At 36.6% G+C, this 15,143-nt stretch overlaps 5 protein-coding genes across 5 annotated transcripts; all 5 read right to left on the bottom strand.

Annotated features, from left to right (window-relative positions):
- Positions 1 to 4,365: 4,365 nt before the first annotated feature.
- On the bottom strand, positions 4,366 to 6,000 carry LOC126565968 (sodium channel protein Nach). Its single transcript, XM_050223168.1, has 5 exons — positions 5,906 to 6,000; positions 5,622 to 5,816; positions 4,902 to 5,560; positions 4,563 to 4,838; positions 4,366 to 4,496 (listed from the first exon to the last, which is right to left on the bottom strand). Exons 1-5 carry the CDS (start codon positions 5,998 to 6,000, stop codon positions 4,366 to 4,368), a joined length of 1,356 nt encoding a protein of 451 aa, XP_050079125.1.
- Positions 6,001 to 6,684: 684 nt separating this feature from the next.
- Positions 6,685 to 8,359, bottom strand: LOC126565859 (uncharacterized). The gene is made up of 2 exons (XM_050223068.1): positions 7,471 to 8,359; positions 6,685 to 7,356 (listed from the first exon to the last, which is right to left on the bottom strand). The coding sequence occupies exons 1-2, from the start codon at positions 8,357 to 8,359 to the stop codon at positions 6,689 to 6,691; spliced, it is 1,557 nt and encodes a 518-aa protein (XP_050079025.1). The 3' UTR covers positions 6,685 to 6,688.
- Positions 8,360 to 8,793: 434 nt separating this feature from the next.
- On the bottom strand, positions 8,794 to 10,233 carry LOC126564616 (zinc finger protein 677-like). The gene is made up of 2 exons (XM_050221695.1): positions 9,114 to 10,233; positions 8,794 to 9,032 (listed from the first exon to the last, which is right to left on the bottom strand). The coding sequence occupies exons 1-2, from the start codon at positions 10,231 to 10,233 to the stop codon at positions 8,794 to 8,796; spliced, it is 1,359 nt and encodes a 452-aa protein (XP_050077652.1).
- A 415-nt stretch (positions 10,234 to 10,648) lies between these two features.
- On the bottom strand, positions 10,649 to 12,139 carry LOC126564672 (uncharacterized). The gene is made up of 2 exons (XM_050221758.1): positions 11,227 to 12,139; positions 10,649 to 11,142 (listed from the first exon to the last, which is right to left on the bottom strand). The coding sequence occupies exons 1-2, from the start codon at positions 12,137 to 12,139 to the stop codon at positions 10,688 to 10,690; spliced, it is 1,368 nt and encodes a 455-aa protein (XP_050077715.1). The 3' UTR covers positions 10,649 to 10,687.
- Positions 12,140 to 13,520: 1,381 nt separating this feature from the next.
- Positions 13,521 to 14,831, bottom strand: LOC126565967 (uncharacterized). The gene has a single exon (XM_050223167.1). It carries the CDS (start codon positions 14,829 to 14,831, stop codon positions 13,521 to 13,523), a length of 1,311 nt encoding a protein of 436 aa, XP_050079124.1.
- Between the last annotated feature and the right edge of the window lie 312 nt (positions 14,832 to 15,143).

Raw genomic sequence — 15,143 nt, 5'->3', positions numbered from 1 at the left:
AACAAAACCAGTAGGGATAACCTAGGGAGAAAATGAATTGAGTTCAGCACACACAAAATGGGAGTACGATACGTGGAAAATGACGTCAGTTAGAATTTTGGCCTGTTCAAAAATAATTGTGTAAATCTTATTTCGTACAATTCTCGAGTGATTGCTTTCTTCCATTGGTTTTATTTATTTGTTTATTCTTTATTTAATTGAGTTATTGTAATGCCAAGATGCACTATAATAAAAAAGTAAGCGTGAAAAATGTTTGATCATCCTTGTTCATCAGATTGGTTGGGGTGTCATTGCTCGGCAGATTTGTCGTACGCCATTTTCGGTTTGACAATCGAATGTAAACAAACGAAGAAGGAAGTTGTTCTTTAGCATTCTGCTACCAGAGCAGTTCCGAATTTATGATTGCAGCACTGCTGATGATGCTGTAGCTGATTGTTATGAAAAAATATCCTTGTTTACAAATCATCTGTTTACATTTTAATTTGTCACTTTCAGAAAAATGCGGTTATACAAGGGAGTTCAATTTGTTGCAAGGCATCGTGCAACGAAATCAATTTTTTTGGTTGCTTTTGGTGGCACAATTTGGGGGTATGATCAAGGTATTTATAAAATTAGAAGGTAGAGTTATCTAGAGCAAATTGACGTTTCGCCACATGACAGAAGTATACAGAAGTATACCAATGTTTTGGTCGGAGAAGCAGTTTGTCTGTGCTGGTAGAAAGAGAAAATCGTGTCGTTTGATTTGCGTGGTTCTTTGCGTCCAGTTTGAAAACAGTTAATTCTTTTCGATTTATACATTAATTATACGTTATTTTTGGTTTTTAATTGCTTTTTGCCGTGTGCTTAAAGTATATTTCATCCTTGGTGTTTTTTTGTCTCATTACACTTGCGAATAATCTAATCTCATTACTGGATAGTTTTAATTAGATTAAGTTTAGTTTAGTTTGCTAAAATTTTATTCATACAGTTAGTTATAGTGTGTATTTTGCATTCTTTACTACAATAAATGTGTTTGTTTGTAAAACATGTGTAAAAACAATAACAAACCTTACATATATATACCAAAAATGTCGATCTGTCAAATCGACAAAAATTCACCTGGTATATTATAAACACCTTGCTTGCAACTAGTGGGATACCACCGAGCGACACCACCAATGACACCAGCCTTAATGGCATAACCTGAACAATAGATTAACTGACATAAATGACAATCACTCTGCCTTTTGCATCCGTGTAGCATAAATTGAGTTTGAGTTAAATTATTACAACAAAAAGTGCGCGAACGTAAAAGTGTATTCTACATATTTCTATATGATATAAGTAGATGTATTACGGTGTGTAGTTCAAGTTACTGTACTTCAAATGTTTCATATTTTGAACCTTTCGCGTTAATTTGACCATTTGTGTAATGTAGTGTAGTTTGCTGTATGCGTACCCGTGCAGTTTTGTTTGGTTGGAAACGTATATAAAGATGCCGCGATCTATGTTCCTATAAACATATCAAGACTATTCACGGAGGCATTAACAGCAAACGCTCCTTCTGAAGAAATCGACTGACTCAGCTATAGAAATATTTGTTAATATTTCAGATTAAAAAAACGCGTGTGTACAATATTCTTGCAAAAGTGTTCCAATTGTTTAAAGCAAGTGACAAATTAATAATATTACCATTTTTGCCCTTGTAGAAAACCGTGCACAATATTTGCAAAATGAAATCTATCGCCGTGAATTGTGCTACGAACGCTTCAGTTCCCTCCATAACAAGCGGCCGTGTGCGTCAACGCCATCGGAAATGCGAGAACGACCCTGAAATTCAGGTGTATTTAGCAAAGTTTAAAGACTTGGTACCTTTGATGGGCCAACAAAACCGAAAATTGTCCAAGCTTGAGGTGATCCATAACGTGATTGACTACATTTGCGAACTGCAGAATACTCTGGCTGATGCAGACATTTCTACAACCACCGGTACGCGAGAAATTGTTTACAATAACAGAACCTTGGAGTAGGTAACGCAGTTAGGCAGCTATAAAAAGTTTGAAAAGGTAAATATACAGTAAATGAATGAAGTGCACACTACCAAAGTACTTCTTTTTGATTTGGCAACCTACTTGGTTACGCCGATAGTTGGATAGTCAGTCCTCACTAGCATGGAACGGTCCGGAAGGGATTTGATGCACAGTGTGCCCTGCTGTTGTCGCTTTTACCTCCGGACCGGATATATTTTAAAAGTTTTGTGTTTTATTTGTGCTACTTTTCCAACTTTCTTCACAGGTCAGTGAGACTTTAATATCTTGATGTTGACATGGTTCTGCAATATCACACATTGATATGATTCTTCAATGCTCGGAAATGCACGCAAACACGCGAGATAGTTATTCATCTTCAGATCTCAGTAAGTTTCCGAATACCGTTTGTATTGAAATGATAGGATTTGTGTTTCATTGAGCCCTTTCTTCATAATACGTGGGCAATTACTTATTTTGAAAAAACACTGGGAATATACGAATCGTAAAATGAAGGAGAAATCTTTTAACAAACCTCACAACTATGCTGTGATCAATAGGAATATGTGTTGTTTATATGCTTATAAATGATTTGAATTTTTTTCCAATATTGAAAATATAATGAAAGAGAAAAATACAATTTCAACAAACGATGCAATATTTTACTTTTACGAATTGTCTCTGGTCTCTAAAATATTTGCCATTCGAATTCGCATTTTTTGCTAGATTTCCACTAGATTTTCACCTATAGATATTTACTTATTACGGCCAAAGGGGTAATTTATAACTAAGTAACAATCACCAAAATATCAATACAATGTTGCAAAAGTGAAGATATTTTATAGAAAGAATATAAAAGTTTAATTTGAAATAAAACATACATTAGTTTACAAAGACAACCAGCATATTCTAAATTTAAAATGTTTTGATACTCTGTTACTAATGCTTCTACCATTTTGTGAACAAAAAGAAAGAAATGTGAGAAGGGCCGGATATAAATATATTATTTCGAATCGTCCTACAAGGAGGGATTGTCCTGTTGATTGACCTGTTTCTTAACAAAAAGTGAATGCATAAAACAAGGTATCTATAGATTTGATATTTATTATTACAATGTTTAACTGCGGTAAAGCGATTTAATTGTTGTGAAAGCATTTAATTTGTGGTTTTGCGTTTTGAGAATTGCAACTGACTAAGGGGATTGAACGGTTTAAATGAATCGACCATAAGATTCAGCCGTTGGTATTCAGTCGTAAGCGATAGCTCTCACTCCAGCCACGAGGCAAATGGCAAGTAGTTGTAAATGCTGATAAGGAAATGAGTTCTACACCTGGGCAACCAATATTGCTAGAATATGATGCAATGAGTAGCAAATAATATATTCTGTTCCTATTATTTATAGATATGAAATAAGTGCACATGCACTACTCGCATCTAACAGGAACATTATTTTTTGTAGATTTGATGACGTATGCATTCTGGAGCGAACTCCTTACATACTTTAAGTATAAGAAAACTCAAGTCTGCCGTTATCTTTGTTTTTCATTGGTATCATTTTGACCAATTGGCAAACCACAGCTATAGATAAAAGTTGCACTCGCAAAACAACAAAGTCCAATGAATTTGTCACTGGCTGGTTCAAACAGGTGTGTCAGTATAACTTTTTATACATTGCTTTTCAAACCCGTTGATTTAGAAGGACAATGGCTCAAGTGCTCGTGCACTAGAAGCGCAATGGTTTATTAACTTGGCTGTGTGGTGGATGCTTATCTATCGGTTTGAGTAACAGTTTAGTGCAAGTGGACCTGTGCCGCTCTATCTTACTCTCTGGTCAAATAATACCGGTAAGCCTACACTTAAATCTTGATTGTAGCATTGTCATTGATTCGTCGTTACGTACTTAAGAATGAAGACTGATAACGAGTTTGGTTTTACATGTATGCTTTGGCAACACCTGGATGCACTTAGTAATCTGAAAACTACCCACAATTTCCAGCAACATGTGCACAACGACGTCGCTTATCTAATATAAATGAACACGTGTATTAAACTTAAAGCGTCATCCAATCCATCATTTCAATCAGAACATTATTTAATGTCCGATCGTTTGACATTTTATTTCAATACCACCACTAGACAAGAACACGAAAGTATATCATAATACAAAATGTAAAGAAAATATTTAATATTCATTTAAAAACAGCACATTGTCCAAATCAATAGCAGATATATCAGAATTTCATGTAAGAATGAGTATGATAAGCTATATTATGCGTATAAAAAAGATCACCACACCTTAGTTGGTTTGAGTTTTGTATGGCGTCAAAGTTTTCGCCAAATGTATGTTACCTTGGCCTTGTTACCTTGTTAATGGTTGAACATTAACTAAAAATCGTGTTCCATAGGGTCGAATGGTAAAATAATAAAAAATCTCCACAAACGACAATAAACTAGCTCCAACGAAAAGTCCTGTAGTGCCTCCGACTGATACTAAATTATAGGAAAGGAAAGTATTAACACGTCGTACGTAACAGGCAATTCAACAATTGTACTTACCGACTAAATCAAGCCTTCCGCGAACAACATTCCTTTTATATCGCTCTGTTGGTAGTGCAGATAATTGAATCTCAATCGTAGAGTAGCGACGGTCAGAGTCAAATATACTCTCTCGGGAATCATGTACGATTCCTATGTCTACTTCGGTACACGAAGGTAAACAATCACAGACGACGCCTTTACGTCCTATCGACCATTTGGGAATTACAATAGTAAGATCTTCGTAATGCTCGTTGAGGCAAATTAGTCCAGACATGTTGCACTTTAAATAAGGATCTGGGTATATGAAGTATTACAAAGAAGAATTGCAATCGAATGGAGCAAAAACGTATAAGTTACCTGTATTGGGCATTAGATGGCTTGTGCAATTGCAAATTTTTATTTGCTTGTCCTTTCGGCACTGAACCGAGCATGCACTATAGCTGTAATACCGATGAACGTTGAGATTGTTTTCGTCAGGAAATCGACATTTGCGTTGCGCCACGCTGACTTGTTTTGCTTCTGGATCATTTTCGATATCCTTTATCGAAATGTGTCGTTTATAGGCAATATAGTGGTCGACGAGAAGAACGTCCGACTTTGGAGTGATCAAATTTGGTACCTCTTCTTCTCCAATCGTATACACGTACGCTTCAGTGAGAACTGTAATTGTTAGCTTACCTGGTCCCGTGTGCTTGTTAGAAATCATATTCAACTTGACTGGGTGTTTTGCACTCGTTTGCAATGAATTAACTGCGTAGCAGAGACCTAATTCCGTTTCCATCGGTTGGAAATATCGGCAGCAATCAAATGGTTTATCGTTCCAATAACAATCTTCCAACGTTTCCATACATGTACTACGAACTAGATTTGCGTACGCAGTGAAGTTGTCGAAAAAACAGTTCTCTGCCATATCTTCTCCCGCACATTCGTTTACTGTATGATATGATTCGCCTCGAAAGTATCCAATCTCATTTAAAACCTCCTCCATTGCGAAGTCATGATCTTCACCCCAAAGTCTACATAATTAAGCCGTGAATGAGTAATGCATCTACGATGTTACGATACGCCCATACTTACTTATCAGCAATTGCTTGAATCCGTTCCATGTTCCTCATTTCACATACGACAATGGAAGGAAAACGAGTATTCCAATCGCGGTAACTTGTTTCTACTACGAACGATATGGCACTGGTTTGAAAGGCTTCGAGGGAGGCATCAATGAGAAATGCAGAACCAACCCAAGAAATTATAACACATGCAATCCAGAAAATGCTTTATAGGAGAAAAACAAGAATAGATCGATATGATTAACTTTTGCTTCAAGCTGCAATGTTTGAACTCCTGCCTCCTGTAAGTAGTACCGTTCTGATACATGGTAAGAATCATCAGCAATAAATTTTACTCCGTGAAAGGTGGAATTTATCAAGTATTCCTTAACAATATTCGTAAACCGCATATCCGATTCAAATTTCACGACTGGTTTAACCACGAACAAGCTAGATACTAAATATTTCTTTCGACGTCACATGTATTTTACCGTCCAACTATTAATATGCAATACCCTAATCTAAGTCAATATGCCAATCAGCTTGATAATAATCTCCCTTAGCTAAACCATTTATTCGTATCATGCTGGACAGCACGAGCAGGTGTATCATAATTTATTCAACTCTCTTTTTCATGTTCAAACATACACGACATCCATGTGTTGTTCTGATATATGCCTGAAAGCACGTAGACAAAAACGGTATTTAACTTATCTACGCAGAAAACTATCAAATTTTTTCGAAGTAGTGAGCACTTAATCTTAGCATTTTATTAGAATAAGAGCGTTTAGTGACTAAATAGTAAAGCTTCGATGAGTTCAGCTAGTAAACATTTTGTTTACAAAATGTATTATAGTCTGAGTGTGCTAGAACCATTCCAATATGCATGCTTTTACTTGAAAATATTCAACATCGTTTTTACGTGTCGTTTGCATAATTAATGTCGAAATATCCAAGACGGAAGGCGCATAACAGACCAATAGACTTGAGGGATAGAAATTTGTTAAAATACAAATACTGAAATTAATATGGTCTGATCATATTTTACATTTTAATTTACATACATGTTAAACCCGCTCTAATATAAATTAAGGTTAATCAAACTAGCAAAATGTATCGATCAACCAAATCCGATAGCATATCCGTCATGAAATTTCGATATTCTTCGTATTGTGCCCAGGCTTCAAGACAGATGTCCATCTTGGCAGACGGTGACTGAGTTCCTACAGTGCCCGGTAATCGGTGTTCTTCGCGACACCGTGCGACTAGCTCCATCGGTAGCATTGTAACATGCCGATACAGGACACTGTCGATTAATCCAGCGAGTTGATAGTGATCGCAAGAATCCAGATAGGATGGGGAACCGTTCAAAAAAACTTCTCGCACGTCTCGATGAAACCAATCCAGTTCAACCTGCAGAGCATCGTAATAGACATCCAAAAGCTCTGCGAGATGACGTTTCCGAAAGTCTCGTGTTGTCGTTGACGTAAGGAAAGATAAAATGTCGTAGGCCGGCGGGGCATAGCGAGCAATTTGGAAGTCGATCAGTATGCAACTCGATGGACGAGCAGCACCCGGTGTGGACCAATTGCCCAAATTTAAAACCTCACAAGGATTAGGTTTTTTGATAGAAGAACTCTTCCGACCGCGGCGCTCACCATTGGCAACTGTTTGTTGTTTATTTGCAGCGTCGATGATAGTATCTTTCTGGGCTTCTGCTTGATCCTCACGATCCGATGTTGCTTTACGTCCCTCGGTCTGGTGGCCTTATCATGTGACGTGATGAAAACCAAACAAAATGTGTTTATTTGAGGAGTTGGGCTCGTTGATAGCGCAGCAGCGATAGTAGCGCATATAATAAATCAACTTGCAAAACTTACCTTCGCAATTGGTGCAACTATCTTCACTAGTAGGAATCATATCATATCGAAACATTACGTTGTTACACCACAAATCGCCATGATTTAAAACATTGCGGAAAACTGTGGAGGGCTTGGAAAAGTCATATATCTTGCGAATTACAGCGGGAACTTTTTCCAATATTTCATCTAAATTGTCTGATTTCGCGTATTTTTCAATTTTCTTGATCATCTCACAAAGCACTTGTATGGCATTTTCGAGATTGCCCTTTTGCACATAATCATCGTCGTCAACATAGGCATTCTCATTGAGATAGCCAACAAAGAGTTCCGGAATTGGGGTTTTCGAACGTTCTTCAAGGATGAGTGATGATGCATGTAGCTTGGCCACTGCCTGCAGAGCTACTCTCAGATGATCAAAATCTAGTAGATTTTTTGTTTGCTCTACTATGCTGTATCCTTCTGATTTCAAATTTTCAAACACTATCAATCGTTCGCCTTTCGTAAAGTATGCTGTAGGAACAAATTGCTTTGTGCCGATCATGACATCTTGAAGCCGTGGAATGACGTGCTTGTATAGCAAAATCTCCTTACGGAAACACCCCATTTCCTTGATGTAGTCAGCTAATTTCGGCACATTCTCAGGAATAACTTTTAGGAAAAAACTTATATATTCTTCTTCGGCATAGTTTTCCTCCTCTTCCGGTGTGTAATGTACCATTTTTTCACGCAAATTTACGTCCAACAAGTAATGATCGCCCAGATAGCCTATTGGTTCTTTGCTTATACGTCTCACTTGATAGGAAACGAGTCTAAACTTTCCATTGACGCGATTCCTTTTATCCTGTATGTAACACTTCACTAGATCAACTATATCATTCTCGACTAATCCAATTTTTTGGGGGTCCATCCGTTAAAAACTGTTTCTTTTTACACAATCCGCTTTGAAATGATGATGTACACCTTTTCTCCATGAACTTTTATAGAAGGTCTCAGTTTTGAACACTAAGATAAAGATGTAGATAACCTAACCAAATATGGTGCCGTCTCCTACTACGTCCATATCAAATTCATGCGAAACACGCATAAAAGGGTCCGATGGCGTAAGAAAATGTTTCGGTTGTATGTCTCAATATTTTCGATGCGGTAACGGCGGTTGTAGTCTTCACACGGTGGGATGCGATATCGAAATCCATCACGACCGTCTCCCTGTACGCAGTACTGAATACGCAACCAAAGGTAAACTAAGTCAATGAAGCATTAATTGAAAGCTAAGCCAAGTCAAGATCATTTGAGGTTGAAGAGCCATAGATGAAGATTGTATTTCTAAACTTTTCGAGCGTCTTATTCGTTTAAGAATATGTTCTGCTCATTGCAGATTAAGTTTACACCACCAGCATCTATGTTTTCCAATATTATTGGATTTGAATTGATTTGATGGCAAATTTCGTTCAATATTTCTTCGTTCACAGTATTGTCCCCAAAATCAGGTTGTGATACAGTGCTAGCATCTGCGACCTTTGCGAGGCCGAATTTGCTGATGGATATTTGCTCTCGCCCTGGATGATGTTTGTTCACATGAGTTTGGAGTCGAGATGGAGATGTGTACGCCACTTCACAGTACATGCACTGAAACGGCTTGCCAAAGTGTTGATAAGTATGTACTTTTAGTTGTTGCTTTTGACGGAAGCTTTTTTCACAGTGATTGCATTTATGAGGTTTTTTGTTACTGTGAATCAACTCGTGATCTTTTAAATGACTGATAGTAGCGAATCTTTTCGAACAAACTACACATGTGTATTTTCGTTTGCTACCAGGCAGCTCGTGCTCCTCAAGGTGTTTTCGCAAGAAGCTACTTTTGGCAAATGATTTATTGCAAAGCTTACATCGATATTTTTTTCCAACGTGCAGCGCCAGATGAGTATTTAGCGAGTCTCCTTTTCCAAACGTACGGTCGCATATGTGACAAACGTGCTGCCGTACTCCAGCATGCAACACCTGCTTATGATGGTTCAATGAAGATGTTCTAGTGAAAGTTTTTAAACAAATGTCGCAGCAAAATCTTGCCCTCCGTATAAGCTGTGCTGGTTCTGCTTTAATGTTTTTTGTTACGTGTAATACTTCAGTTTTGCCTTGTTTATCAAGCTTCGTATTTTTAGTATTCGTTGCTATCGTTTGACTTTTATTACGGCACCAAACCTTGCCATGGATTCTTAGCTGATGTTTATAACAAGATGTTTCAGTTGTGAATTCTATTTCACACTGTCTGCATCTATGCTTTTTGTCGTTGGAATGCATTTTTTTGTGCATTGTAATCCGTTTGTGATCCTTCAACTTTTTTTCGCAATTGCTACAAGTACTACCAGTAGTGTTTTGAAATTGGTCAATTGGAATGTTTAGGTTATGATTTTCCAAATCTTCGTCTATTTGTTCAGCTTCCACACTTTCAACACAACTTTGCTCTAGACTGTTGATAATTTTAGCAATATTCGCTTTCGTCTGCAATTCTTCGTATGCCTTTATTGCTCTCGTCCGAAATCGATAAAAATCCTTTAGCATAACTACGCATCGAGAACAAATTTCGCCGCAAATTTGTTGGATTTTTGCGCACAGCTTCTCTGGTGGAGGCGGAAGCTGTATGAGTTGCGAGTAAAGTTCGCCCAGCTGTATCATGCTGGTTGATTGATTATTGTCATAACATTCATCCACTCGAAAATCGCATCTAGTTGAAATTTTAAACGTTACGGTTGTTTCTGCTAAACAGCATAAGCAGGTTAGTTCCATTGATGATTTTGTAGATCTGTTTGTTTCAATCACATGCAATTATTAACTGGTATCACATTCTTTTACAACACTGAACATGCATTTTCTTGTTTATTTACATCATGCGTTTGTCAAAACCTTCGCAAAAGCTGTGTGGCTATATTGCCAAATCGAAATCGCAGCACATAAAAAATTTCTGGTTACATGAATATTGTGGACAAACCTTCGTAAATATGTAATGTCCCAAAATTATTTATTGAACAGCTACAATGTTTAGTGGTCTTTCATCTATTCATATTAAGAAGGTTTTCGTTGAATTATACCTTTTTTGGTACATTTGTATTCACATTATAGTAAACAAAAATATATATGCAATGTTTATATATGCAATATTACAATCAAACCCCAGGCCAACCAAAGTCTTTAATTGTATTAATTGTTATTGTCTTTATCGGGATTATACAAACAAAACGATTTATTGTTCTAAGACGTAGTTGTCCACAATTTGTGTGATCATATCACTTATACGTGTACGATACTGTTCATACTTCTCAAACCCACGTATACTAGCTCTTACAAACACGGTAGAATTCGTTTGACAATCAAAGGCATCCTCTATAGTTCCATCCTTTTCATAACAATCCGGTTCTGGTGGCCAATGGAAGTACATACAGCTTTCGATCAAGCCAGCTAAATGATAGTGAGTGCAAGATTCCCAAAACTGGGATCGTGGTAAAAGTTCTGCCACCTTCAGCTGGTTTATGGCTAACTGTGCAGCCAAACTGTTATAATACAATTCCTTCCAGCCTTCTAGAAGAGTCCCTCTGAAGCTGCTTAGCGTTGATATCATAATAAGAGCCATCACATCGTATGCAGGTGGTGCGATGCGTGAGAACTGGAAATCCACTAATTTTGCATCGATTGGTCGAACTGAAAGAAATAAACACAAAAACTGATCAGCAAGACCTGTTTGGGTTTATAGAACATTATTTTAGTATGTTGTGAAAAGATTACCTGTTTTTGATCCATTTTCATTGTTTTCATACTTGAATAAAATATTATTACACCATAAATCGCCGTGATTTAACACATTACGGAATATTGTCGATGGTTTGGCGAAGTCATAAATACGTCGTACTATTACTGGAATGCGTTTTAGTATAAATTCTAGCTGTTCCGAATTCCGATATTTATCAATCCTCTTAGCTACTTCGCACATAACTTGAATACAGTTTTCAAGATTTGTAGTTCGTACGTACGCATCGTTGTTAATGTACACATTTTCCTTCAACAAGTTCGTTGTACTTCCTGACAGCTTTGCCGTTAAATGAGCAAGGCTTGTTTTAGTTCGTTCTTCATATATTAAAGACATTGCGTGCAACTTTGCGATCGTCTGTAAGGCCATTTCGATGTGTGACTGATTTAATAAACCTGCACCTCTATCAATCATCATGCTATATCCTTGCCGTTTCAAATCTTCAAAGACAATCATTTTGCTCGATTTTGTAAGATAGGCGTTCGGTACAACGTTTCCAATGCCGTCACAGTATTGTGCTAGCTCCGGTAGCAGCTTATTGTATACGAAAATTTCTTTTTCGAAACAATTCATCTCCGTTATGTATTCAGCCAGTTTGTGGTTGCTCTCCGGTAACATCTTAATGAAGAAGGAAATTTCTTGACATCCAGTTGCAATACATGTAGCAGGTGTTGCAGAGGTACGTTCATGGTCTTCTTGATGTTCTATCTTATGCACCAAATTGTCTTCAACGATGACGTTTAGAATAAAATGATCTGCTAGGTACCCGATGGGTTCTTCGCTTACTCGTTTCAAGTTGTAAGATATTACTTGTGCAGCAGGTTGTCTACTTCTTTCCATAACTAACTGAATGTCTTCGTCACCTACGATATCTGCCAGCTGCAAATCCATATTTCGTGAACTTTAAATAATGCAGTCTGCAAAAAATCTATCCTGTATTGTGTACAAAATATTGCAGGTCTATATTCACCGACGAATGAATGTTGTACTTTTGCAGGGCCACTAGGTTAAATAAAAACGTTCTTTTTCTCCCTGTGACGTAATCCTGTCAACAATTTCGCTGAGTCATTATTAAAAATGTTCTAGTATCTCCGTAAAGAGCTGAACATTTCCGCTCGACTTTTAATGGCAAAATTGAAGAAACGGGAATTTTCTACAAATACCACTAAATAGCTTAAGCTATTGCAGCGTTCATCGAAAATGCACTTGGTATCTAGGGTAACCACATAAGCATACACTAACTCCCTTTGTTTTCACCAGTTTTGCGATACCTTTCCGTACTTCTCAGATTCACTTTCCTCTCGACACAAATGGCGTTTTTTGTTCTTTCTACAGCATATTCCTTAGTTTGATTTAATAAACGATAAACGTATCAATATAATGGCAAAGTGAGTGATATCAAAATTGCTATTTTCCATCCACGAAACGTTTTTGGCACATGACACATGAATGTGTACAAAGCAAACCAGCTGATTTTGACATTTGTTATACAAGAAATCGTTCCCAACATATCATGAAATATTTCATTTTAAAACGAAATTGAATTGAAGTCACTTGAATTCCGCATCTGCGTACGTATTTGCAGTATGCATGCCACATTAAATAGTCCCGCTTTGTTCTTTAATTATTGATTAAAGAACAATTACGCACGATTACGCCTTATTTAGATTTGTTATATATATATATATATATATATATATATATATATATATATATATATATATATATATATATATATATATATATATATATATATATATATATATATATATATATATATATATATATATATATATATATATCACAGTGATATGTACAAGAAATTATGAAACAATTGTATGCCAATGAAGTAAATCTTAAGCCAACGATCTCAGAATCAAAAACTTTTGCCAAACGACCAAAGTAATGGATATATAGTAAGATTTAAAAATTCTCTAAAACGATGTCTTACCAGTATCATTTATGGTGATCATAATGTACTGTGTCATGAGAAGTTAAACAAATGGCTTCGGCTTAGCAATAATCAATTTAAACAACGTTTATTTTATTTCTATTATTTTCTATATTAGGATAAGTGCTCTAATCACTTAAAAAAGTGAAACCTCTGCAGTATACAATCAAAATATCAAATAATGTTGTGAAGATAATAATGTTATTGTTTAAAATATGCGTATTAAAATTTGTCGTCTCACATGATAAAAGCTTGTGTTCTTAAATTATTATGAATAAATTCATCAAACAGTATGCGGACATGAACCTTCTATTATTCTCTCTATGAGTGCACCATTTTTTGCAGCATTTGTAGTAAATCGGTTATGATACCGGTGATTCTTTTACAATAATTGTTATCGTTCTGAAAAGCTTCCAAACATAACTTAATTTTTTCAGTTCCACTAAACGTTTCGTAGCACTCTGGAGAGGAAAATATGTTATCTATGTAACAACGCGGCAGTAAAGTAACATGATTCATCAAGAAATTTTCAATCATCCCTGATGTTTTGTACAGCGCACAGGACTCATGAAACATTTCTTCGGAATATAGAACATTGCCTTCTGAACACAAAGTTGTATGTTTTTCCAATTCAGCTACCAAAAGTTGGTAATAGTATTTTGTCAGTTCATCATAGTGCTGGTGCCGGAATTCACTAGTGGTCGTAAGCGTTATTAACATGTTTACGTCATACGCCGGTGGCGCATAACGCATAAATTGAAAGTCAATTAACAAACATTCCACTGGTACCCGTTGCTCATTTGTTTCATAACGAAACATTACATTATTAGTCCACAGATCTCCATGACAAGCCACATTTCTAAACTTAGTCGAGGGTTTTACAAGGTCGTAAATTTGCACTATAAACTTTGAAACACTCGGCAACGCTTTTCGTAACCGTTCCTCATCTTTTTCAATCACACCAACGAATGCAAGTAAAACATCAATCGCATTATTGAGTTCCTCTACTCGAGGATTATTTTCTCGTTGAACCCATGCGTTTTCGTTCAATAATTCCGGAAAATGTGCCAGTAAACTTCCACCCTTCTCTTGCTCAAAAAGCAGCGTTGCGGAATGAAATTTTGCTAATGAAGCAAGTGCACATTTTAAATGTTCTTCATCCAGCACTCCAAGCTCTACACTGACAAAATTCTGATAGCCTGCTGTGGCTAAATTTTCCAACACCAACACTTTGCCTTCTGTTCTTTCGGATAAAAAACAAAACGGTGCAAAACGAGAAAAGCGTCGTAGTTCGGGAAATAGCTCACTATACACTCTTGCTTCTTTATAGGATGTCCGTATCGCAGATAAGTAATTGGAAAGTTTGGGAATCGAAGTTGGCGTAGTTTTTAAAAACAGTTCCAGGCGCGAATCAGGTTGATGGGTAGATAATTCCAGAATGAAATGGTCACCGAGATATCCAGCACGACTTTTCCCGTAAGGACGTATTTCAGCTCGAAGGTTGGAAGAACAGGGAATTTCTTTGTCTAGTGCTCCGTTCTTGAAAGTCCAATAATTATGCCAAATAGCAAATAAATCCCTTTGTGATAGGAATTGTACAGATTCAATAGATGACACGTCTACCACGTCCATCTCGTAAGAGGCCCAGTTTCAAACTAGCTGTTATCTCCAAAAGCCATTCACCAACATACTCTTGTGATAGTACGTACCTACGTCACTCGATGAAAGTTTGTGTGTTTGTTTAATGCGTCATATTATACGCTTATTCATTCGTTCGGTTGTTTTTTTTTTGCTTCATTCGGTTTGTTTTTTTACTGGTCGAAACACATTTGCTATCGATTAGTAAAAAACTATCAACATATAGGTTGGTGGGACAGTCCGGCGTAGAGCCATCAAATAAAAAATAAAAATATTGATTGGTGGTTGAACATATAATTAATATAA

Source organism: Anopheles maculipalpis, chromosome 3RL (genome assembly GCF_943734695.1).
Source record: "Anopheles maculipalpis chromosome 3RL, idAnoMacuDA_375_x, whole genome shotgun sequence".
NCBI classification, from domain to species: Eukaryota; Metazoa; Arthropoda; class Insecta; order Diptera; family Culicidae; genus Anopheles; species Anopheles maculipalpis.
Note: the sequence above shows the minus strand (reverse complement) of the source record. Positions and strands in the feature narration are given on the sequence as shown.